Source organism: Falco naumanni, chromosome 3 (assembly GCF_017639655.2).
Source record: "Falco naumanni isolate bFalNau1 chromosome 3, bFalNau1.pat, whole genome shotgun sequence".
NCBI lineage: Eukaryota > Metazoa > Chordata > Aves > Falconiformes > Falconidae > Falco > Falco naumanni.
This window is the reverse complement of record NC_054056.1, coordinates 27,927,747-27,955,010: the sequence shown is the minus strand read 5'-3', so window position 1 is coordinate 27,955,010 and position 27,264 is coordinate 27,927,747. Positions and strand designations below refer to the sequence as shown.

Here is a 27,264-nt window from a genome sequence, read left to right as displayed (position 1 = left end):
TGGACATGTAATTTACCAGTATGATAGTATCCAAAACCACAAAGCAGGCCTGAGCCTCATTATTCAAAGCAAGGTCTCTTGGATTGTATTGAATTGGCTTTTAAATTTAATACACCATGGTTGAAATCTTGGCCCTCTCTTCAATCTATGGAATTACTTTTATTACCTTCATTCAGGCCAGGATTTTGCCTGAGGAACAGCTCTACTGTTTAGCATTATTTTGTAATTATCTTGTTAGGTGCTTTTCTGTTTGTTGAAGTACATAGGCTTTCCCCTCTTCAACTTTACCCACTGGCAGAGCAAACAGTACTTGCAGCCTTCAGAGCAAGGAAGGCTGGGATGGCCAAAGTGATCTTCTATCCAACTCTGTCATCCTACAGAGCCAATTTCTCCTCGTCTCCAGCTCAGAGAAGACTATTGCAGACATTTGCTTTAGGGTTGAATTTAGCTTGTAGTTTTTTCCCAGTTGGTGCTCTGTCCAGGAAAGACCTTCTTGACAACTGCAGTTTGAAATTCTATTCCAACCCTGAATCTTAAACTGAATTGGAGAGGTTTACCGGAGATGAAGCAACCCTTCCTGCTTTCCTTACTGATCATTCCCTGCCATCTGCAACAGCCACTGATTTCTGCATAAAGCACAGTTTAAAAAAAGCTAGTACAAACAACAAATGCACAGTGTCACTAGTGGGCAGGTAAAAAACCAGGAAGACAGAAGGAAGAAAATTAAGTCTAGGTTTGCCTGATTGGATATATTGTTACATAGTACATTCCTAAGAACTGTTGAACAAAATGAAGGTAAGTGCAGTATTTAGCATAGTCAAGCAGAAAGAATTAATTCCTGAAAGTTTCAAGACTTATTTGGTGTAAGCTTTATCAGACACCACCACCCCTTCCCTCTAGTAGACAGGTTTGTTACTAAGAAGAACGTAGAAACCAAACTGTTCATCTCGCAAAATTTGGTCTGACTTCGTGTGATTAAGATGGGGCGCAATTTGGATCATGATGTTTTGCAGCCAGGAGGGCTAAATAAGCCTGTTTGAAGTCTTGACCTAAGTGCTTTGACTTCAAGAGAAGAAACTGGCAGCAACAGAAAAGCCAAACAGTTTGCTGCATTGTTCCAGCAAGCACCGAGGCAGGGCTACACCATGCAGCGAGTAGGTGTGATTAGCTCATTTATCATTAAACTAACATGAAACAGAAAGCAGAAGTCTTCAGCACACGGAAATAGCACTCTCCGGTTCCGATTAGCCTCTTGTTTATACCACGTTGTGGTAAGCTAAGGCTGCATTGGTTCACTTAACCCTTCTGCAGGCGTGACTGCAGTAACTCCTATCTCTCTTGGAGAAAGGAAGGAATACTTCCCTTCACAGAGGGTTAGCAAGAGACAGAGAAGTAATCTTGCAAGCTACTACCATCACCATGAAGACGTCAGTTCTTCTCATCTTAGTCCTGCTTTATATCAATGCCAGCACAGAATGGCCCACGCACACAGTCTGCAAAGAGGACAACCTGGAAGTATATTACAAAAGCTGTGGTAAGATTTTTTATATTTCCATTTTCCTTTTATCTGGGCAACAAAGTTGTTCTTATGGATTGAGAGAGGTTTATAAACCGGGCAGTGAATGGGAGGATTACACTCCCAAGCCAGCATTGGGTTTCACAGCTAGAATACTTTTAGTCTTTTAGATATAGCAGGTTTGGTTGACACACACACACAAATCTAACTGCATTTAGAAAGATGATAATGAAGAGGAAATGATGTAACCTAATTCAGAATAATAAACAGCTGTCAAAAACCCAGTTCAGCATGAAAGGGATGACTACATTTTTTTAATCTTGAAGTTAGGGTAAAGAAAAAAAGAAAGAGGGATACCCTAGATCTTTATCTTTATACCCCTGGGACAAAACAGACTCTTCAATGCACTGATCTGCTGTTTTCTTAATGTGTGGTGAGGCTGTGATTATGTGCTCTCTGTCCTCCCACTTGGAGTGACAAGGGACCCAGCATGACAGTGGGAAGGATTCATGTTCTCCACCACTGCCACTGTGCTAGCCAGACTTCAGCAGCAGCACTTAACAGAGGCATTTCCCAGGGACCATAGGGTTTTGCTTGTTCTTCAAATCTGTAGAGAAGAAAAGGAGCAAGCGGCAGTGGAGTGACTGAAAATGAATTCACTGAATGGTGCCTGCTTTCACCTCTTGCTTTGCTGGCCTTGTGCCTCTCCTATTGTGCTGATCTGCTTTACAACTGGGACAAAGGGAATTAGATTCACAGACGCCTCATTCATTTTCCGCACGTGATGTGAAAAGCGATTCATGGTAAATGAGCACCCTAGAGTTTGTTTTTCCAATTCATCCTGATACAAAGAGTTTCCCGGGGGGCTTTTTCTCCCCTGTAGCTTTCATGTGGTTTTGCACACCCATTAAGATAAAGCCAGTGAGGGACAAGAGAAGTAGATAAATATTTGTAATGCTATTCTTTACTGGCCTGCTCCCAGGAGACTAAAGTCAGGCTTCACATATTATAAATGTGTATACTGCATTAGGAAAATATCTACTTAGATATTGAATACAAGCTTTGGTATTACCTTTATTTTAGTAAGAATTCATTGTATCTGTTAATTCTGTTCCCTCAACAGGTCTCAGTTAGCATGAGATGCCTTGACACAGAGGCACAGGCTACAGTTGGAGTCAGTTCAAATGATGATGAAATTTGTCTGCTGGGCATGTGTCAGTCAGGCATTGCTTCTTACTATGCACACCACTGGCCTAGCTAACAAAGTGCACTTATTTATTGCTTATGCATCACTTATTTTGGTTTGCCATACACAGAAAGTTAAGAGGTATATTCATTTTGCAGGAATTCACAGTTTGAGGAGCACAAGCCAGAGATTAATCAGGTCAGGTCCCAACACTGACGGTGGCTTTCTGTTCTCCCAGGCACGGCTATGGGAGATGAGAAGATTGCACAGGCATGGAAACAATGTAAGAATTAAATCAGATTCCATGTCTGAAGCCCAATTCCTACTCCCTTACAGGTCTGGTAGATTCAGTTATAGCAACACCTACAGCTGCTGAAACAATGTTCTGCCCTGCCTTTTTCCAGAGGCTACCACATCTGTAGCATCACACCAGTATGTGCCATCTGCACCTCTGTTGACCCAGCTCATAGCCTGGTAGCTTGCCTAAAGCAGAAAAGTATAAAGTGTTTGGGGCTGAGCCCAAAAATCTACAGGTGGGGAGGATAAATCTGAGTACACTAGTCCGTACTCCCTTCAGAGAAGGCACTGCTCTTACTGAGCTCACTGGCAAGCTCACAACAGCACCAAAGGTGTCAATCACCCCTTCAGGAAAGAGGAATATGTGTCCCCACTGCATTTCACTGCAAACCACAACTAGATGGGCAGAACATAGCTTTGCTCTTTAGCTGTGTCCCACCAAGTGTTCTCGGGGGGAAACAGACACACTAGTGCCTGGGTTTGACAAGACCCTTTCCAAAGAAACCTTCTCTTGACAGCTTTGCAATGTCAGCAAGCACAGAGCCAATGCTAGGCAACTGCCCATAGTCTTCAGCTGTTTCAGGGGAAGACTGCCCTGCGTGTCCCTCCAGTCTGAGAAGTCCCTGTGGTATTTCTGGCTCCACTGAATATGCCAGAGGATGACACATTCTAGGGATACAGTGGCCACAGCGAGGTATCTGGTATGAAATCTCGGGTAAAGGATTCCCTGTTGGCTTCAAGAGGGTCATGATTTCACCTCTATTGTTGTTACTATAAACTCTAGGGTGTTACCAGTGAATCAGAGTTGAATCAAGCAAAATTTAATGAATTTGAGAGAATTTTAGCCAAGTACTTCACAATTTTATCTCTGGAGCTGAATGCCCTCTATCAACAGATTAGTAAGAGTTCAGTCTGTGCATTTAAAAAGGAGCTAAGTGTTCATTTTTACTTTGCAGTTTATCAGATCCTCTCCCATATGCAGTAAAAATCTGACTAAAGCCAAAAATATGAGCTAGTATAGCCATGATAAAGGTAGTAGAGAAGCTTAGGTGGATAACTGAAGTCAGATGGAGAAAGCACAGCGATCTCCTGTACCCAGGAGCAAATCCCCATTCCCTGTCACAAACACTTGCTCTAGCTGCATCCTGCCCCTATAACGGGGAAGATACAGGCATGCATCAAGCCCCCAGTCTCACTCCATGTTCTGGATCCTATAGAAAGAATCCCCATTCCCACCCAGCCGCACCAGACTAAATGTTCAGTAACCAGGACCCCAAGGAATGCATCAAAAAAGGGGCTAGGCAAGACCCTAGGGATCAACGTAATCCACTTGTTAAAAAAAAAAAAAAGTAATCTAAAAGAAATCAGACAAGAATTCTTAGCAACTAATCCATGATGAGAAACTCAGGCTGAGACACGGGTGGTCTAAAAGTAAAGTAAATAGACAGTATGCTGCCTCCTCTGTGTAACCGCAGGAGACATAGCACTGAGACAGCCTATAAATAGCAAGACATTTCCCATCAGTGCCACTCTTCCTCCCAGGAACAAGTGACAAAAATGAAGGAAGATCTCAAATGACCACAAATCACTTTAGAAACCTGGGCAGGGATCCTGAGATAAAAGCAGCACAGGTTAACATCTCCAACTGAGAAAAGAGAACTGTAATTGGCAAGTCTATGCAGAGACATGAAAAGAACCTGCTACACAAATGGTTGATTCCTATCCCTTTTAATTTCACAGTGATTCTTACAGTAGTAATGCTTTTGATCTTTCCAGCTACATTTTAAAAGGCAATTGTTTAGGTATGGAAAGGCAGGAAGGAAACATTAGCAAAATGCCCTGGGCAGATTCCGGTGCTGTCAGGCATCCACCTGAAAGTGCAAAGTGCAATACGTTTGGAAACTACAAAATATAACTCCTCAATACATCTACCAGCACCTGCTTCTAGACCATTCACATAAGCCTAATTGTCTTAATTAGCCATGAAAACATTATTACCATGTAGTGTTCAAGTGGGGCCCTCTTCATAGGGTAAAGCAGGTGACTACTGCTGCAGACACATGAAAAACATTTCCCAACTATTTTTCACAGCTCTTTCTTGAAATGTTAGTCAGGCCTGCATCCACAGATCAGTGTTTCAGAATGCCTGGTTTTGTTTTGATCAGCAAACTCAGACCAGCGCGCTCAGTGATTAGCAAAGCACCACATTTAGATTAGGACCTGGGAGATTTCAGAGCTGCCTGAAACTGTGGATTCCTTGACTGTGCAGAAAAGGTTACGGATAAGTCAGAAGATTTTTTAGAAAGGGCCTGGAGAGCATCAACCATTAAGGACTTTATTTTCTGTGCATGGAGTAAATAACAGGTAATTTCAGGGAGATCTTCAGGAGAGTCAAAGTAGTAGTATTTGAAGATGGCATCTTGAGAAACATTTCCTAGGTTTTATAAAACACTGTTCAGACCACATGGGATTTTTTACTTTCACAGGCAAAGATTTCCTAATGCACATCTGACTTTGCTTTTTCTTCTTTTTTCATCTGAAGCAAGGTTAATAGCCATCATTTCAGGAGAAGGAGCAATCAATCAGTATTCATTTCAACCCCCAGAACCTAAATACAAAACTTGTAAAGGGTACAACAAGTTTCATATCTGCATATATATAAATTAAAAAAATAATGAAACATATTTAGGGATACAGGTGGGTAACCATTTGCTTTAATTAATGTATTCTGCTAAACAAAGAAACAAGGCCCTTTGGTCATCTAGAGAATTATTTTTACATGCCAGTGCCTCTTCCTGAGCAGAGTAAAATCAGACTGAACTTAAGCCCACCGAGTTCCATGACCGCTTGCATAGCCCCATGTCACACTTCAAGCAGGGTCATTTCTATAAAGCTTTTTCCTGCCCTACATTGGTACAGTAGGAGAGAGCAGCACTGCCTGCTTCAGTATGAGCTTGCATTTACAGATAGAGAAACTCACTTGTATTGCTTTTCTTTAAACTTGTGAGCTCAGGTTTGGATCTCTGTTAAAATGGCCCCTTGAAGGCAACAGGGTTATCTGGTGTAGAACCTGCTCTGGGCAGATAGTGCAGTATAGACACCCTCCTGTTACACTCCGCTTTGAGGGAAACTTTCCGTGCTTTAAAAAAAAAATAAAATAAAAAAAAATTGAGACTGAGAGACTGGTTAGGTTATAATCCTCTGATCATTTATCTGTCCATGCTGAATAGTTTCAGTCTTTCTAGGGTTCCTCTCACACGCTCAACCCATTATAGCCTTTATCCTACATACTAAGAGATCAAATGTACTATTTCTCTTAAAATCTTCTTTTTCCTTTTTTTTAAAAATAGACCTGTAACACCCATCCCTGCTCAATCAGCAATACCAACTTGTAAACAACTCTGCTAAATTGTCATCATTGCAGAACTAGTTTTATAGGACATCACTTTCTGGTTTTTATTTCAACCAATGTTACTAGTCCTTTTTCCTCCCTGGCCACACATTTATATCCTTTAGTTAAAGGATCTAAGTAATCTGATAGCTTCAGCTGGCAAAGAAAAGTCTGCAAAAAATTCTCACCTCATGCATCTTCAGGGCAAATGTTCTTCTAGACACTTGTTAAAAGAAGGTTCTTTTTCCATTATTCTTTGGAGTTTTGGCAGACAGATTGAACCAGGTGCTTCTCTTGGACTTATTTATTTATATCGCTCAAGCAGTCTCCAGCAATTGCTTCTGAATTATTTAAAGCCACATAACACCAGCTCTCCTCTGATCTTTTGTTGCACAGATCGCTAATGGGCAAACAATCAAAGAACTTTAGAATTTCACTTGAAAAGATTTTTGTTTGTTTGCTCTGTCCAAGCCATCTTGCTGTCATAGCCTTGCTGCTGTACTCATCTGGTATAGCTTACTTATTCCAGGGGGAAGGCCAGATGTTGACATGCATATTTCTGGCACCAGATCCTAACAAACTGAAACTATCATCAGAATCAAGGTAGCATAAATGTAAGTGCACATGCAAGTCATCCTTCAAAATTTTGGTCCCTGCATGAATTAAAACTGTCTATTTAATTCTCCACTTCATTAGAGAGGATTAAAACTTCCTTCTCCTACGTGACCTCTTAAGGTGGTTCTGATTTTATTCTACCTCTTCTTTCAGAGAGGGGAGAGTATTCAGTAAGTTTTAAAATGTAAGTGGTAAGGAGATGCAGGAGACTTTCATATCTCCAAGGTACTCTGGCAAAACCATTAGGTTCAGCATCTAGAGTTTGAACCATTTAGCAAAATCAATATTAATGCTTTCACTGAGACTAGTAGTGGAGAGAATTAACCTCAGCTGAACTTTTCTCACCACGCTTTAAATTTTCTCATCTAATTTAGTTCTCAGAGTTTTCCACACAGTGCACATTTCTTCACCAAATCAATGAAGGTCCTACATCACGGACTGCAAAAGAGGATTGTTTATGTGTGACAGCCCCTCCTGCTTCCCTCCAGCTGCTACATCTAGAAGACTAGACACCTTTTCCACCTATTGCCTTTTGCCACATCTTTAGTTGTGGCAGCCAGAGTCACTAAGGCATCACAAGCAGGAGGGGTAACAGCCCGCAAGGCAAGCCATAGGAAATTGTGTTCTCCCCTTTGGAAACAAATAGGAGAGAGATATCCCTAGAAAACTGCATATTGCATTACAGTCAAGAAGTACTGTGAGCAAGGCAGAACTGTCATTTGCTGCTGTGTGCTGAACTGAGTGGAGGGAGCAGTCTAATATACTAAACAGATGTCACAGCTATAGGAACAGTTTTCATGACAAGTTGAGATTAGCTCCTGTATTACATAAAGTAGAAATTACCAAAAGGCATATTCACTGGATGAAGTCAGAAGCAAGAACAATCCACAGTTGCTCATAATTGCTCCAGTATAAAGCTTTCTGTGTAAGTATCTGAAGCACTGCTAGGCTTTCTTGACATTGCCACATCATCTCATCTAGAGCTATCATCAAGGCCTCAGAGTGGTTCTGGACCCTACAACACTTAAAGTTTACCAAAGAAAACAGAATCAGGTTCTCGCAGCAATTTAACATCCATCAGCAAAAATACCCAGAATAATCTAAGAAAAATTGATATACTTCAGAAGAACTCATAAAAGGACTTCAGCTTTATTGTGTGTTGGTGTGACTGCACCAACTTCAAGGAAGCTTATGGTAACCTAAAACTAGGGAGAAGCAGTGGTCCTTAGGGACAAATGATGTCCAAATACCCTGTACAGAGCTACCACGTACCGAATCCAAAACCTTTGATCTGTCCCTGATTCCACTTTTAGACTCAGGAGAGCTTCAATTGGCCAAAAGCTAGGATCTTGAAAGCTACCACAAATTAATTCAGTGCACCAGTTTCCTCTTCATTTGAAGATGGATGGCTCCTGTCAAATAACCCAGCGGTGATGGGGCAGGAGGGAACCTAGCTAGTTTCCTCAGCAGAGGGAGCATGCCATTCCAGCTATAGCTTACTGTCACGTTCCTGCAGTGGATTTCAGCTCGTCCTGGGAAAATGGGAACATTTAGCCCATTTATATGCTGCTGCTAACTGTTCTGTATAATCAGCAGTAAAGCCTGATATCCCAGAGCATGGCATGTGTCTAACAGTAGGGCAGTTTCTAGTAATGTTTGGTTCTATTTCTGACACAAGTCTGCAAGTCTGTTGTGAATCCCCAGTCATGCTGGCAAGCACTGATGTCCAGAGATCTCTGTTGAGTACAGCAGTATAAAGAATGATGAAAAAATGCACGAAGAGAAAAGAGACAGATCTGATTAGGAATACAGGCAGTTACAGTATGCATCTTACTCATGCAGCGCGTGTTTTCTTACCAACAGAACAGGGGAACAAAGACTTTCTCTCTCTAATACATTCCCTGCTGGGCCCAAATTGATGCAGTATTTTCTTGTTACACTGCTGTAGCTGAAGCCTGCCCTGCCTCCCTTTCTCTCTCAAGCTAACTAGGACAAATCAGGATTATCAAATACAAATACAGATCTGTACGTGCTATTTCTCAAAGCCAGCATCTTTCAGTTTTGTCTTTTTAAAGAGGCTTATACAAAGCTTTGTCATACCACACAAAGCACAGAAACCTCCCTTTTCCAAATACCATCACTGGCAAAAGCAAGGAAAGCCTCCATGAACCTTCAGACACCGGGCCTCCCCTCGAGCCCTGGCAAACAGCTCTAACAAGCCTGCTGTCAAGAAAGGTGGTTCAGGCAGGAAAAGGCAGGGAGGCTCAGGCCAAGTCTTCGGCAAAACTGCTTTATGCATGCTGGGGACACCCCCGTCCCCAAACACAGCCCTCCAGGTGCAGAGAGCCCCTCACACCTGCCGTCTTTACAGGGGCTTCCCTCCAGCTTATCACACCACCCAGCTCCTCACCCAGGCCACCAGCAGCTCCACGGCCACAGGTGGAAGCTGGGTGACCTCAGCCTGGTACCAGGCAAATCTCTTCTCCATCTGCCCCACTTCAAACCTTTGCTTGTGGGCTGAGCCCTCCACCATCTGCTCTTCACAACCCAAACATTACTACTGTTGCAGTCAGTGCCCAGCAATAAGTTTGGAGAAGCTACCAGCTTTCTGAGTTACTGTTTCTGAATAGTTTCAAATTTGGACATCAGTTATACTCAGAAATGAGTTTTATTTGAAATAGCAAGAGGCAAAGTCTTTGTCCTTTATTTAAACTCATTTTGTAAGACATTGGAATTGCCTTGCTCCAAAACCAGGGCCATAAATACCAGTCAATAATGCCTGCTCCTTCATCTAACCAAGCAGTATGTAATTGCTCTTTAATGCAAAGATGTGTTCAGTATTCTTGAGAGAGGAGTGGAAATTATTTAAATATTGCATAAACACTTTTTTCTTTTTTAAGCCATATTTTAAGTTTCTTTTGCTAGTGTTGTGGGGTTTTTTAGCTTATAGATTATACTGTGACCAAATCTTCCGACTTTCCTCTACAGCCGCATAAGTTTTATCAGAAAGGAAGCAGAGTTATTCTATTAGACATCTCCAAGACCTTCGGGTTTAAGTAGACCTCAGATCCACAAGCTGAAAGCTCTGTTTGCAAAGGGGAATTGCTACAGTCTGCACCTCCAGGACATTAAGGATATGTGAGCTGTAATCTTCCCTATTCCTTCACCTCCATGTTGCCTAAGCAAGCCAGAAAGGTACAGGAGATAAAACATACCATGAGTTCTGCAAAGGAGAGCAGAATGCCTGTCCAAACTAGGCAAAAGCCTGGAGCGGGTCATGTCTGAGGTGAGTGTCTCGGGATGAAGCATCCTCCTGATAAACTAGACTCAACCAACACAAGCCTCACAATTTATTCTGCTCCCCCTGAGCAGAGGGTCACCTGCTCCTCCCTACCATGTCTGGACATGGCAGTGGCATGCAGTGAAGGCAGGCCCAAAGGGAAGTTCATTAAACTGAAGGTGCTCAGGGAAATCCAGATGCACAACCGGAGAGCTGCTAATTCACCGGATGCTTCTTCCTTAGTACCTTATAAGTAGATTCCAGTGTCAAACATAACCTTGAGCATCAGGTTAATTTATTTAAATAGACATTAAAGGGAAAATGTTGAGTGAATACATAAAGCCTGACATCCCAAACAGTTCCTCATTCTTTCCCTCTCCTTTATCACCTTGAATGTTGTAAGGGCTAATGATTTAATTTTATTAAGAGCTTTGAAGGTGAGGAGTGTTGGGTGATTACTAAATATGTTTCTTCCTCGTGCTAATTTCCAGCTCCTCTAGCATGGGTCTGTCCTTGTATGACCCTAACCAAGTGCAGCTATGTCATTACATTCACTTCTGTGGCTCATCTGCTCCTAAAAGTGGTATTTTGAAACACCCAGACTTACCAATTTGCAGAGTCTCCTCACCACTTCAAGGCTTACAGATGTGGACTCTTACACAAAACGCTTGCCTGCTTGCTGCGCCTATTCACTCGTACCACTGATTTTCATGCTTATATGGAAACAATGTGATTTTAGAGCAGATTCAGATGAGAGTAAAGCCAGTAGAGGATGGTTAACAAGATGGGGGAAGGGAGAGAAAAGGATAAAAGACAGAGGCTGTTGTACACCAGCCCAGAAAAATTCCTATAACAGGTGCTGCCCATCTGGCCATGCAGTTTCTGTAATGCCCAGGTAGTCCTCTAGCTTCTCAGGCTCTGAGGGGCACAACCACAGTGGGTTAGCATGTTCTCATTCCCAGCTGTCTGCTTCATCTTCCTGCTGGAGATCACCTCCCAGAGCACAGGACGCTGTGGGGTGTAAGGGCAGACTCAGCTCACAGCCCTGTGGCTTGGCGGACACCCACGTTCAGCAGAAGCATGAGCCAGTGGTCCCACAACTGCAATAACTGAGACATGAAAGTGTGTTGCCATCTGTTGTCCCTGTTACTGGGGTAATAATCTCCATGAAAGGTACAAGGCTTGCAGCCAGGAAGGCCACAGAGATACACTGCTGTAAATTATGTCTGAGCTAATTTACCTATGAACCTTCTGCCAAGAACAAGAGCAGGAAAAGAAACTAGGAAGAAAAGTTCAGGAACTCATCTGAACTTCTAGGCTGTGCTATACATGTCTACTCAGTCTTGTAAAAAAACCCAGCCAAATTCATGGTTGTGAGCACCTCACAATAGTAAGCCAGGCTGAAATATTGCACTCTGGTGCCACTATGGGTTGTATATAAGGAAAACCACATACGAAGCCAATATGTCAATAAATCTCTACCAGAGTACATAGGTATGGGTGACAGGGCAGGTGGGATGTATGGGATCAGCTGGCACTATGCCATGTAAGTGGTGATCAGTGGCAAGGTGCCAGGTACAGCCCAAATTTACCTCTCACAAAGCAGGATTGTGCTACAGATGCCAGTTTTCAGCGAGAGATGTACGTTCAGTGCTAGGTAAAGCATTAACCACAGCATCAAGTGCAAACAACAGGTCTAAGAGATCTTACAGTGCATTGATTGTTTACAAAAGCCAAAGACTTGCCTCTTCCTCAGAACACTTGCCTGAAAGATTTAGAACTGTCTAGACAGAAACTTCAGTCAAAATCCTGCTCCCAGGCACCTTCACGCTGGCTATAAATACATTGCAGCCCAAGATCTTCTCACTAGATGGGGACACAAAAAATGCCCTTTTTCCCCCCAGTAAGCAGATTTTCACTGATAAACCTCAATGTGTTTGCAAAATTGCCAGCAACGTTTAAAGTGTTGGTAATATATCAAAGCTGAACTGGAAAAGCAAAACTCTGCGATCAGTTGAAGAGCTTCTAGCTTTAATTATGGAAGAGGGAGCAGATTGAAGGGAGTGGGTGGAGGGAAGTCTGAGAACATACAGTACTGTGCACTATGAAATGTTGCAGGGAAGTGGAAGGCTGAAGGGCAGCCCCACGTATTTTAGAGATTTAACAGTAAATGTTATTGCTCTGCACATGTGAAAGACATAACATGTATTTTTTTCAGTCTAACTAGCTCACTTTAGACTGAGGCAAACAAGGAAGAATAAGTATTAAACCTCCATAAGAGAGAGACAGTGATTCAACAGTTGTGCATCTGAAATGAAACACAAATGGCAATTGCCTCGAGTTATCTTTGCCACACGAGGGACTCCTCAACATTTAAAGAAAGAGGGGTATGGCACACTACCTTATTTTACAGCGCACAGCTGAATTTATGAACATCTTCACTTATCAAATGGTTAAAAACCATTATTTTCTTTAATTTCCTTTTAGCAGCAACCTTTCCTACAGACATGTTTTAGAATCCAGACTCCCTGGCACCACAGCTTTAACACCACAGCCATCCTTGCAACTCATTTCAGCAGGAAGCCCCCACGTACACCACAGTATCTAAGATGTTGGATTGCAAAGTCATAGCTGGAATTTCCACAGGGAGATAGTCAGAAAATTAATTGGGGTTTCTTTTGCCAGTGGAAAAGTTTACATTTCTCAGCAACAGAGTAACGACACAAAAGCCAAGTGCTCTTATTCACAAATTTTGCTGGGATTTCTCATGTGAGTGCTTCCGCACTCTCTTCCACTCTGGGGACCAGACAGCACCTCTGTGGATACACCAGAATCCTATGTTGCATCACTAGTGGAGCAGTAGAAGACACCTATGGCTACAATGCACCAAGAAATATGTCATCTGGCAAAAGAGCTCAACCTACAGAAAAAAACAAACATGCTGGAGACATCCAAACTAAAACAGCGCTGAGGTCAGGTTCATTGTAAGAAGCCCATGCTTTCCAGAGAAGCTTGGATTCATGAACATCCTGTTTCCATCCAAACAGTTACTGATGAGAAATTTTGAGCTAAAAATTCGACTTGGAGCCCAAGTACCACAATTTAATTTTTTGACTAAAGCACAGCTTAGTCTCTGAAAAAAAGAAGAGCACCACGTACATTGCAGTGCCATTTTTGACCATAGGTCACCCTGGAAATTACAGAGCTGACAATTTTAGTAATTTGAAAACCAGCACTGTTTGTTGCTCTGAATCTCAACAGCTGCTTCCTGAACCTAACCACACCACACAGAACAGAAATGAGAGAGGCTCTTGCAAAAGTCCAGAGAAAAGAAGAAACCAAGCCCTGAGAGGTGGTAGAGACCAGAGGGGAAGCAGGCACAACGGTCCTGGAGAAAAGAGAAGTTTGACATATTTTCTGGCTGGAGCAGGAAACTGCTCTCCTACCCAACCACAAGAGCCTCTGAAGCTGCAACAAAAAAGTGGCAACTGATAGGAATATGGAAAGGGAGGAAAGATAATCCTCTGATGCATCACACTTGAGCCAATAAAGAACTCCAGGCACTAACTTTTTGTCCCAAGCAGACCATGCAACCGCAGAGCCTGCTTTAGTGATGTGGAGGACAAAAATCCAACACAGGGACCCAGATCTGTGGCAAACAGCATTGCCTTTTATCTCCTCCTTTAAACCTGGAGACTCAAGATGGTGTGTTTCCAAACTAGCCAAATCTTTCGCAGCTAGCCACAGCTCTGGAAAACACTTGCACATGCTGTTGGTTGTGGCAGCTGAGTTGTCAGTTGTCGCTGCCACCTGTCACCAGAGAGCAACACATTGGTAAGCCTTAAGGCACAGCACATGGAGTGCCATGGAGGCTAGCAAGAGAGAAGGGGGAAGGGGAGGGGGGGAAGCAATTATGTTTGTACAAGGGGTTTGGAGCTTAATGCAGAGAAAGGGGTACTGCAGGAACTGGTGAGAGCCACATTTATGTCAGTCATCACCCTTTGACCCCAGCTCTGCTAAAGCCTTCCAGAAAGGGAGAAATGTAGAATATTTCCTGGGTTAGAAATATCACATGATGGTGGACCCAGCATGAAATACTGCAGGATCTCAGTTACACCATTTTATTTTCATTTTAAGACTGTTCATCCCACTTTAGGATTCAGTTTCCCAATCACCCTCACCAAGCCATCTTGTGATACGAGTGAATTAAAAAACATCATCGCAACCAATTGCTCTTCAGTGCCGAGGAAGGAATGGTGATGTGCAGAGCCTGGGAAGAGCAGCTGTGCTAGGACTTCACTGTTGAACGAGTAGTGGCTACCCACCACTGTGGGGAACTTGCTGTCCCTGAACTTGGCTCATTTTTCCACACAGCAGGTTTTAGCCACATAGAAGCTGTCATCTGAATGTGCTTCAAGTGGCAGGAAGGAAGAAGTTACATATTAAACACAGGGTATGGGAGCTTTGAGCACGTCATGGAGAATTTTTAAGGAATATCTAATATGTTTTTTACAACACTTCTATATTTTATTGTTTTCTTCTATACAGCCAGTACCTCATTAAAAATACAACTTGTTACCCACTGCTTTCTGTCTCCAAACAGACCCTCAGCAAGATTTTGCTTTCAGCATTGACCGTTGTTCTGATATCGCAACCCACACCTTCAACATCAGAGGTGCAATCGTCCTAAGTAAGCGAACTACTATCTTCTCACACCATAAACAGGTAGCACATGTGTGAGTGTTGGTATTAAGAAGTAAGGGTGACAACCTCCTATAAAATATGAATGGTTTTCATTTCTGAGAAATTTCAAGCCCCTGTGCAGGGCTACAGAAATGTCAGCTCTGTTATCAGCTCGGCCTCAGACTACATGTGTCATCCTAAGCAGGTCATAACAGCCCTCAGCCCCTATTCCTCTCCTACCCTTCATTTTTACATATGGATTGCCAGGGTGAGGGCTGCTCTAGAGCTTGTCTTCACGGCTAAGTCTTCTGGGCAAGTCTTGTTAAATGAGACAGCTACAGCACCCATGCCCTTGCATCAGCACCAGCAGTGCTCACCAAATTGCTAAAGCTCACCTTTCCAGGTAGGAGACTGAAGAGACTCCCACAGAGCAAGGTGTGGGCACCTCTCTGCCTCTCCTGGGCATGCAGAGAAGCATGCTGGGGGAGCGCTGGGGAAGTGCTAGCCTGAGGCAACGCAGCCACGCCATCAGCTCACCACCTATGCTAGCTGAAATTGTCATTGTACCCTTCAGCACTTGACTGATCAGCAATAAAAGGTCAAAAGCAGAACTGCGTTTGAGCTAATGGGCTGGGTGTGCAAGTTATCAGCCATACCTTGCTTTGTGATCTTTGCACACGAAAGCCACCTTCTGGCAACCCTGTTGGCCCCAAGCTCACCTAGAACCTCTACTACTAGAGCATAAATATGAGAGCTCTGCTATATGCTCCTGGTGCTGAAAATAAGTTTGCGTGCCAAGTGCCTTAGCGCTTGGGAATGCTCCCTTGCATGCAAAAGGTTTCCCTCCTGTGAGACATGCTGCCCTTTTGCCTGGGGAGCATCAGTTTTCAGGTGGCTGCAAAGTCAAACAAGCCTGCAAATCACATTACAGTCATTTGCAAATACTTTTCCGGTAACTCTGAGTTGGCCCTCTAAATCCAAATCCAGTAGCCTCGCTGGCTGTATCTATATTAGCAAGCCAGGCACAAGCAAGCAGCTTCCCAGTACTGGCAAGCTGCTGTGCTGGTCTTTGGCACAGGCTGGCTCAGGCCACTTAACGTTTTCCCAAGCAGCAGGTACAGGCCATGGGTTGCCCCCGGGGGTCCACTGGACATGATCCCTCTGCTAGGCTCAATAGAAAGGAATGTTTAGATGTATGCAGGCAAGATTTACTGTGACAGTTGGCCTCCAAGTCAAATAAACTATGCCCATAACCATTCTCTAACAATAAAGATATATGCTATTATGTCCCCTGTCATATACCTTAAGGAACTTAGAGACCTGTTCCAAAAGCATGGATTTCTTATGTATCAGGGGTTCTCAGTGAAGAGGAAAACATTCAATGGCTTAAACAGCAGAGGGGAAAAAATTGAACCTCTTAAAAAGCAAAGTGAACCTGTTTACCCTTGCACTTTCTCTGAGCTCTCCTTCTGCTTTCTGTGTAGGACACAACATCAAGGAACTGTACGCCAAGGTTGACCTGATCATAAACGGGAAGACCGTCTTATCCTACTCAGAGGCGCTCTGCGAGCCGGGTCATTCTAAACTTATTTTCTGTGGAAAGAAGAAAGGAGGTAATTTAGGCAGCACTCTAAGTGTTTGATGGCTACTGAATACTCCAAGCAGGATGCACCTGCTGTGCTGTTGAATGCACCAATACATCGTAATGTTCTGTTTACTTCAACAGCATGTTAATGGATGACAGAAACACAGTAGGACAGAGACGTTTTAATTTCAGAGCCTGCTTTTTCCCCTAACCTGTTCGCTTGCTTTTCTTTTAATCACAGAATATGGCATGCACGTGGGATTTCAAGTCCATAAAAAATAACTGTGGTAACGTGACCCTATCCAACAGCAGAGACATTCATAAGCCCTATTTATAGCCACATGGTTGTCATGTGAGCAAGAAGTATGACAAAAATAAAGGCCGGTTCTGTAAAAGAAATGGCTGAGCAAACAAACAAGCCCTTCTGAACATGTTCTTCACTATTAAGCAAGTAATACTTCCTGACCTTAAAGGCAATTCTTAACTCACTTTAAAATGAGTTACCCTTGGATAAGGATATTTGAACCAAGACACCATTTGATACCATCTATAGTTTGCATCTTGTTTCTGCTCAGCACTTGCCTATGCAACAGTCAGATGACTTCAGTTTGTGCCAGTCAAACTGCCAACTGGTGCAGACTTGCACTAGTTGGTTCACCATGGCATTAGCTGCCCCCAGAAAGCAAGCATCTTTGGTCCCAGGTGAGCTTGGGCACCTCAAAGTCTCCTCTGCCACGACCCAGGCCAGGCAGTGCAAAACTGGAAATGCTACGTCCAGAAGATCTATGGTCTGTCTATGCCTCTGGACTGTAATAGCTGCATGTCTTAAATAGTTATTTTGAAATCCCTCTTATGTCACGATCACCTCTAGGCTGATTTTACAATAAACAGGTAGAGTTGCAAGGAAGTTTCAAAGTTGTTAGAGCACCAGTTAGTTTCAGAAGCTCTGCTTTCCTTCCATTCACATCCTGATAACACTGCAGTAATTCATGTGCAAGGGCTATGAGTTTAAAGACCATGCACAGCGCTACTGCTAAGACAGCCCTTGGAAAATTACTAAGACATTTCACACAGCATAGAAATATCACAAAGGATAATAGAGAAATGCTGCATGAGCAACCAATTATGCAAATCCTGGAAGCCAGACAGACAAAAAAATTCAGAGGTTTCTTTAATTGTGCATTGAATTACAAGGGAAAAATAACCACACACACCCACAGACCTACTGAAAAGCCACCTTATTCTGATGAAGCACTAAATAAAATCCTTTAGAGAATACATTAAGAAGCAGTCAGTCCTGAGCTGAGCACAAACTGCTATTCACACATGAAGCCACAAAGCCAAAACCTCTTGGGATTTCCAAGTCCCTTCATCTTAAACTGACAGGTGATTGTTTCTACTAATTGAAGTACATGATGATAAAAATATATATAGTTGGTTGTTTAAATAATACTATATATCTTCATATAGAAGCCTCTGTAAGTTAGCACAAGGACCGCTGCCACACTCTTTAATACACGCGCTCTTGTTCAGTAGCTGTTTTTATTTAGTAATTAAGTCACAGTGGGAAAGAAGTGAAGTTTCTCAGACTAAGGTTCAAACTGAAAATGTGGTATTTCTTAATTAGTTGACATTTGATTCTAACCTGTGTTTTAGGACACAGAATTGAGCTAAAGACCAATTTGAGGCAATTCAACACAGCCATAATTTACCATATTAGCACAGCTGTAAATCTGAGCTATGCAGAAAGGACGACATTGTGAATGGCCAAGTATGAAGCCTAGCAAAGGTACAGAGGAGCAGATAGCACTTTCAACTGAAGCTTTTCATGCAAAGCCCCCTTTTCCCTGTTTTAAAGGCAGTATTTCCAACATCTGGCCGGATCCAACATGAGTTTATATATAGTTCCACACAGAACTTGCTTACCTCCACATGGGGCCAAAAATTGCTTGCTCCTCCCTCTCCCAAAATGAGACTGAACGTAGTTCTGCTGCAGGCTTTGTTGGTATTCTCAGTCATGTGGACAAGCAGAGCAGAAGTTACAAGGAAAAGAGACTTATAACAGGTGGATGTGGTAAAGTCTTGGGTGTTTGGGGTTTTATTTTAATTTGCTCTCCTATAACGTTACATTTTTGCCGTGACTGGGAAAACTTCAGAAGACTTAATATAGCCAGAGATTTCATGGCCACCATAATCATATAGTATTTACTATTTATGTTAAGCAAAGGTCACATCTGACACTGCACACTGGGACTCCTAAACAGGATTCCAAGATCTTTTTCTTTGAGCTATATGCCTATCGTGAAGTTGTTAGCTCAAAACTTGCAAGGAAATGGGTCGTTGTCCATTTAAGAACAATAACAACAAAACTGCTAAATTCTTTGTGGCATAACACGAATTCAGGTCTTCCTCTTTTTTAGTAGAAAATGTGGATTATTCCCCATTTCCTCCAAAGAAAACGGTTGCGTAAGATTTAACAGATTTCCCAATGCAATCACTAAAATCAGAGAAAAAGACCTACCAGGGCAATATTTAGCAATGTGCCAACCACAACTTGCAGGCTTAAAGAAAGCTTCCTGACAGAAGACAGTTGCATCCTCTGTATGCCCACAAATTTTCTTTCAGGCCCAACTGCTGAAGGCACCATCAGAGCACTTACACAATTCCTTGTGCACACTCCCAACCCACAGAGAAACTCCTCCTTGCTTCAGACCTCCATTCTTTACATTATTACCTCTTTTAGTAGGTGTTACAGTGAGCAAGTTCCTAAAATAGTATTTGTGAATAAAAGTAGAGAACGTTACATGAATTACAGAACTGGGTATCACGCTGAGAGCAGTTTAGATACGTGTTTCTGAGAAAGCAGCTACACCACAGAGCTAGGCCTTTGGGCTGACTAAAATGCCAGTTTGCTTAGCCCCTTCATCTCACTTTTTCCTCCCCAGTAAAGAGAGTGGATGTTTCTTACTCGGCTATGTATTTATATACATTTTTCTCACTCGAGTGTACATCTATAGCTGGCAGTTATTCATATCATTCCTACATCCCTAAAACTCACAGAAGTTGTGTGTCAGTTGCATGGGTGCAAGATCATGTCCCAGAACAACTCCAACATGGAGCATTTAAGTTCTAAAAAGATTTAAAACATAGAAAAAGGAAGAGGTGGGTGCAGATGTACAGGGCCTTTATATAGTACTAGAGTGTGAGAACATATAAAGATTTTCAGTGCAAGGAAGATTTGAGAAAGAGGAGTGAGAATTTCATTATAGGTGTTTTGTCAGGAATGAGAGGCATCTTCACGATAAATGATAACCAGCAACTTGAAGTAATCCTCAGGAACTTCTTTCTTACACATTTGAAGGCTCTGCTTCAGACTGGAAGCTACCAGAGGCCTGCTCACTGGCAGGGAAAAGGACTAAGTTACTTTTGGTAGAAACAACAGCAAAAGGCTGCTACAAGCAATACAATAACAACAGCTTGAATCAGTGGTACATTAGAAATGTTTTCCAGGATGCTTTATGGAAATCACTTTCAGTTAAGTCTTTAAGAAAAAGGGTTGAAAACGGAAGGTGGGCTGAAAGCACGTCACTGATGACAGCATGCTTGACAGATGCCGTCACTTACCAGCAGACCAATAAAGACATAAGGAAATTTTTAATTGGAAAAATGCCCTCCTGATTTATGCCATTCCCAATGTTCATACATTTTTTGCAACAACATCTGTGCTTGCTCTAAAAAGACCACAGAATTCTTTCAATGAGCTCAGCTCAGTGTTTGTGACAGTTACACTTACTGCAGCAGATGTGTTCATCCTTTTTCAATGAAGAAATGCAAAATTGTATGAATATATGGAGAAAAATGTAAACGAAGGATGCTGTAATAAACTACAGTCCTTAGAGCCTTGGAGGATGTTTACGCTTCTGGAATTATAGCAGAAATCCTCATGCGAGAGGAACATTGAAGCGGCTTTGAAAAGCCTGATCCAGCCAGCACAGGCACAGAGGAGGTTGCCATGGTACAAAGTGAATATGAACGATAAAATTCAGCAGATCTATGGGTCCATATTATTTCCTGGCACATCTCAAGTAGCTGAAAATGAAAGCTGCCTGTGCTTTCCTATCAGGACATACTTTCAAAGCAGCATAGTCCTTTCCCCCCCAACTGTTGAAGTGAGAAAGGTCACAAGAGTTTTCTAGAGGCCTGGTTACAGAGCCACAGAATAGCTGAGGTTGGGAAGAACCTCTGAAGCTCAGTCTAACTCCCACCTACTTTAAGCAGGGCCACCTACAGCCAGTTGCCCAGGACCATGTCTAGGCAGAGTTTTTAAATATATCCAAGGATGGAGACTCCACAACCTCTCTGGGACACCTCTGCCAGTGCTCAGTCACCCTCACAGTAAAAAAAAACAAAACCAGAAAGTCTTTCCTGATGTTCAGAAGAAACCTCATGTGTTTCAGTTCGCACCCACTGCCTCTTGTCCTGTCACTGGGCACCACTGGGAAGAGCCTGGCTCTCTCCTTTTTACACCCCCTTCAGGTATTGTACATATTGACATGCTCTCCCCTAATCTTTCTGTTCCCTAGGTTGAGAGCAGCTCCCAGCTCCCTCAACATCTCCTCAGTGGAGAGACATTTCAGCCCCTTAATCTTATCACTGGCTCTTCACTGGACTTTCTCCAGTAGCTCTGTATGACTAATAACTGTGAACCACTGTAAGACTTCTGGTTAGAAAAGGCTAAACAAGGGCAATGCTGAAGTAAAGCAGCAAACATGGACCTCAGACCAGACACACAGCACCTAGCTCCACCTTTACTCCAGCCCGTGAGAGTGACTCCATTAATTACCAAGCAAAGGCACAGCTACCACACATCAGAGCAATCATGGATAACTTCTCGGAGAGTAATGAGGCAGTGTCCTAAGACCGCTTTCATCTAGCTCTGATGTAATTATTACTTTGTCACAGCAAAGTGTATGGGAGGGTGGGATGGGGTGCTGGGGATAGCTTCTACCTACACTGAAGGAGAGATTAGCATTGCTATAATTTCAGAAGCAAATTTATGGCCTGATGACTCCTACTTAATTTTAAAGTACTGGCTTTGCAGAGCCTAAATGCTTGTATCTGTACGTTTAGGTGAGACCCTAACAAGCCATGTGATCCAAGAGGAGTTGCCATGACCCTTATGGAGAAGGACTTTGGAGAAAGCTGATTATGCACAGCCCAGTTTCCTCTCCCCTCTGCTGCCATCCAAGATTTGCTAGGCTCAGAGTTGACTGAAGGAGAGACAGTCAAACAAAGTTCTCTGAACAAAAGGACACACAGACCATGAGCCACGCCACTGCATGGTCCACAGCCCCCTGAGGGGGCAGCTCACAATATGGTTTAACACACATCAACACACATACAGCTCAAGTCCCAAGGGAGTCACTCAGCACCCAAGTTCTGCAGCCTGCAGTGCCTTTAACTCCCTTTTAGACTCTAATGAAGTTGTGAACCGAGAAGTGGGTTGTACTGTATTTTTAAAATTCTTGAGTCACCGCTCTCTGCAGTGGAGATGTGTCAGACTTCAGGGCTTTTGCTTTGTGCACAGAAACAAGCAACGATGGTGACTGCTCTTTGAAAAGGACAAGACTTCTTGGTGTCTAGGTGAAGTAGCCAGGGATGCTGTTACAAGCCAAATGTACTTGCTCTATTCTCTGTTTTGGTATTCAGGTTTTCAGGGCAACACTGAGAAGTTCTGCATCTTCTCCACCTCCCAAGATCATTAGGGCATTACATTTAACAAATTCCTCATTCATATAAAGGTGTAGAAGACCAGTGATGTCTCAGGTTTCTCCTGTTCTTTTTCTAGTTTATTTTATAGTCATTATTCTTTCATATAAATTTCTTACAAGGCATGGAATAACATTTGACAGCATGTGTGGGGAAGGCCCTCTGTGGACTTTTCCAAGTCAGATATCTACTGCTTGGTGGAATGGACCACATGACATAAAGATGTTACAAACCTTTTGTCCAACATTTCACAAGAAACAGTTTAAACCAGCACAGTGAGAGTGGACTAAAACAACTCTCTAGAAGTGACAAGCATCAAGATGCCAGTACATACTCATATAAATATGATGAAACACTTACTCCTCTGTCACTGTCAAAGTAAAGAGTATTTCATGACACCTACAAAAGAGAATCCTTAAACAGTTTTTAGACTTTTCCATGACTTGCGGAGGGCAAGTTGTGCAAGAAATTCTGAAACATCCTCAAATTTTATTTTCAGTAAGTCTGCACAGTTTGGCCCAGTAAGCTATGAAAAAGTAGGAGGAACTGCAGAACAGCTTGCTAATTCTGTCCATTAATGCCAAAGTTGCCCTTTCTTCAACAGCAAAGAGCAAGCATGCCTTGCGATTAGGGAGATGAGGATTGGAAGGTGGAACTCCTGGGCTCTATTCCAGTCACCAACAACTTGTGATGGCTTCAGTACATCATGTAACTTGGTGAACACTCCCTCAACAGTGAGATAGACATGTTCTTATTACTTTAAGGTCATGTTCAGCAGGCAGTCAGAAGTCCACACCTACAGAAACACTCAGCTCAGATTGTTTTTTCTTAAAGTTACCAAAGCAGTATATGGTTGAACTATTGCATCTGCAAGTGTTTAATAGATCCTGCTAAAGGACTTGTGTCCAGCAGTCGCTCTCCCCTTTCTTTTCCCCATTTGCAGGATGCAGGCTGACATAGGAACACGCACCCAGCTGTGCAAAGCCATGCCCCCCTCCTCTACTCAGACAGAGGCTGCAGGTCCTCCTTGAGCCCAGACTCTGCCCTGCTTTCCCCGTAAGGCAGTACGCATCCTGACATTTCTCTCAGAAGGGCTGGGGCAAGACTATACAGAGCACCTTGCAGTTCCGTAACACTTGTCACTGGTGCACTTCGAAGTGCTATTACAAAAATGCATCTACAACCAGTTGCCTGCTTCCTTCACGTGTTGCATGTCTAACTACCCATCACCATTTTTGCTTTTCAGAACACCTCTATTATGAGGGACCAGTCACACTGGGAATCAAAGAAATCCCACAGGTAAGTTGATCACAGCCGTATTCCCAAGCAGAAGGGCCTTCTGGCTGAGGTATGATCAAAGGACTACCAGCAATCACATCAGCGTATTCCAAGCTCCCACAGCTGGCACACTGGATCTGATAGTGGTTACATGACTAACCATTTTCAATATGACCTGGTTTTGCTTAAAGCATTCAAGAGCCGCCATTGTCCAGAAATGGACAGGTTTTCTTAGGACAGCTGAATCCTTCCACCAGCACTAAGGCAGTTCTTTAGTAGGCTTCCCCTCTATTACTCTTAAAATATCAACAAAAGAAGCAGCTCCAAGGGACTCCTGAGAGACAAAAGCTGCAATTCACCTCACTCCTTAGTTGGCTGAACAATTTGGAGAAGCTCATTCATCCTCACTGGCTATAAAGGCAATTTAGATACACAACTGCAATCATATGTCTTCCAGCATACAGATATGGTGTTAGATACAGAGGTCTTCTTGTACTTGCAACTGAAAGTACAGCTTACTGGGCCAAGAACACTTTCTCTGGACTTATGAAGCCTTAAAATATGAAAATAATTTCTTAGAAAGGTGAGAAAACAGGCGGTACTTTAAGCACTGCTCTGAATTTCCTGGTCATCCATTACAGATGCTGTTTATAAGCAGTCTTCTCCATACTCAGCTAAGTCTCCTTCTAGAAGGTCAACCAAATCACATTGCAAAAGCAAGAGAGGTCTGAAGTGCTGAATGCACTACAGTGTCTCTTAACTGAACACAACATGAAGCTATATTTGACCAGGAAATAACAAAGGACCTTTAGTCACATACATGAAGAGACTGAAGGGAAGAAGGTAAGATCTGGATCATAAAAGCATCTGGCTGAGAATGTGGTGAAGAAAAGATCATGGTCAGCACTGCAAAAGCATACAGTTCAAGTGGTCAGTCAAACACTCCTTGGATTCACTCACATGGAGAAGCACAGCATGAGCTCTCAGTTCTTCAGCAGCAGACACAAAATCTATGTCAGAGCTTCACAGATGAGGTCTGGGGCCTCCTTAGCACTGGATTGGTCAGGTGGAGGAAAAGGAGAAAACGGGATCAGAACAGGGATACAGAACAAAGACTTGAATCTCCTCAGGGAGCTGGGCTTGCCAAGACCTGCAGAGGTGATAAGAATAGCTGACTTCTGGGAGGACTGAGCCTTTGTAACAGCTACTGTCTCTTATATTTCAGTCTTCCCTTAGTGATAGCAGCAGCCACAACCTTCATTTTCCAAGGCTTTCACACAGGGAGCTGGGCCCCCTTATGCAGGCTGTTACAGCGCCCTGACCAGCCTGCTTCCCCAAAGGCTATGCCTAGAGATGCTGTGTTGAGCAATACCTTTTGATGTTTCACACTGGAGCACCCAAGCTCCTGTCAGTCAGCAGGAGCAGCTGTACTAACATACTGAGGAATAGGTCTTTAGACCAAGAGGAAGCCCTAGAAACATCCACACAGAGTAGTACAGCTCCAGTTCTGGGAGTATTAGCTGAATTTGGAGCCAGAAATTTTAGAATGTTCACAATCCTCCTTTAATAAGAATTTTTACCCATGAGCAAAAAACTATTCTGGAGGAAGAAAAAAAAATCTAATCATTAACAAGCAATCGTAATGAGTTATTACAAAATCCCTTCCATGAATGAAACTATAAGCTTTTGGACAGCTAACATCCATGTGAGAAAGGGAATAGGAAGCCTTTTTTGTCAATTAATCAGGCAAATAACACCATCCCTCCATGCCAGCAATAAGGAGTTATTCCACGCAGCAGTCATCGTCTGCTCATTACAAAGAACAGCCTCATCTGAACAGCCTGAAGAACGTTTGCACAGTCCACACAGCGATTACGACAAGCCTGTATTCTCATGAGCATGTTGCCACTGGGTATCTCTAAATTGGATGTTATGTTTAACCTGAACCTCTCTGTGAAGACACAGGCCGTTTATTGCTTTAGAATCCCATGGTAAAGGGAAAGTGCCAAGAAAGCAGACTCATTCTAGCTGTGACTCCTTTTACTCCACAACCAGAAGAGTTCTGAGCAGGGCAAGAGCTTCCTATGGTTCAAAGCCAGGAAGCCACTACTGCCAAGTTCTCCTATCCCAGGTTTTGGTCCCCTCCATGCTCCAGAAAAAAACAAAAAGAAAACCCACAGTGCCAGCAATCTACAGTGAATTAACTCTAGCTCACCTCTTTGTCCCAATTTGTTAAGTGAGCCTTGTCATCTCCCCTGCCCAGTGCTTATTCTCCAAGTGTCTGGAGAGAGCAGTTCCGACCAATGCAAAAAAAAGCGTGGCTTCTTGAAGGTTGAGATTTTTTTGCACTGCATGATACAAGTTGTCCCCAAAGCCTGAATTACGAGTAGTTTTAACTACACAATTTGAAATCGAACTATCTCTGGTTCTATTATATAGGAATTAATCACAGACTGAGTCACCTATACACACACATCCCCCAAGGTGCATGCTCATAAAAATTCTTATCAATAACAATGTACACACTGAACAAGAGCCAAGGAGGAGAAGTGCCAGACAACGAAGCACCTCTTCCAGTTACTAAACAGCACAGGCCATATTGTGCTTGCTCATGAGAAATATGAGAAGTTACACAGATCCGAAAGTAATTTTTATGCATCAAAACATTTTGTTCTCCTTGCACTGTTTTAATTTTGAACTTGTGCTGTCAGCATTGATATCCCTGATGAGAGTCTTTTGGCAGAAAATATGGGCAAGTCCTTTACCAGTTCTGAAACATTTGGACAGGAAAGGTTTTGGAGGAACTTGATGGGAAAAGTGTTATTCTGTTTCTAAGAAGAGGGCTCCCCCGTAGAAATAGAAGCAGTCGTATGCTACTGATGGGCTAATCTCTTGCTTTGTGTTCGTCTCATGCAGGGAGATTACATTATTTCAGCAAAGCTGACTAATGAAGATCACGTCACTGTCGCCTGTGCCGATTTTACTGTGAAAAATTATTTAGACTATTATTAGCAACAAATCAATTTCAAGAAAGCTACATACATACAAATACTACCAAAGCTATTCAAGCCAAGTGAGCTGCTTGCATGCTACAATGATTCTGAAGGAAATAATCTCCACACGGTGGTTCTGATGCTATTCATCTTTATGATTAATTATTTTCAAGAAGTCACTAGACCCTCTAGTGGTAATTTTATCTCTAAACAAACACTGTAACCCACTTTTTGCTTCTAATAGGTACAGCTGCAAATAGAAAGTATCCAATACCAACATTCTCATCTTAGGATGAAAATAGCATCAGGCAGAACAGGAAGAGCCTAAACATCTTTTTTCAGTAAGTTACGAAGGTATCCATTTCTAGCACAGGCTAAAGACTGTTTTCATATGTATCACATATTATGCAGTTACAGCACTCAACATTTTCAAACTTCTCTGCAGCCTGTTTGAAGCTTTCACTAGTATAGATTTTGTTATAACCACAGAACAAGACCACATAGGATGAACATGCCTTTTTTCCAGTGATCCACGTCCTGTCACTAGATTCATATCACAAGTCTTCTGGAATCTACCTGGAATTTTTTGTTTTTTAATGTCTTTTAAGTGATATGCAAATCATTCTGTACCTAAGCTATGTGCTCTTCTTGCTTCTCAATAAATTCATGAT

At 42.7% G+C, this 27,264-nt stretch overlaps 1 protein-coding gene across 1 annotated transcript; it reads left to right on the top strand.

Moving 5' to 3' along the window:
• Window positions 1-1,265: 1,265 nt before the first annotated feature.
• Window positions 1,266-27,264, top strand: LY86 (lymphocyte antigen 86). Its single transcript, XM_040587503.1, has 5 exons — window positions 1,266-1,534; window positions 14,889-14,975; window positions 16,453-16,581; window positions 23,569-23,621; window positions 26,517-27,264. Exons 1-5 carry the CDS (start codon window positions 1,420-1,422, stop codon window positions 26,610-26,612), a joined length of 480 nt encoding a protein of 159 aa, XP_040443437.1. The 5' UTR covers window positions 1,266-1,419; the 3' UTR covers window positions 26,613-27,264.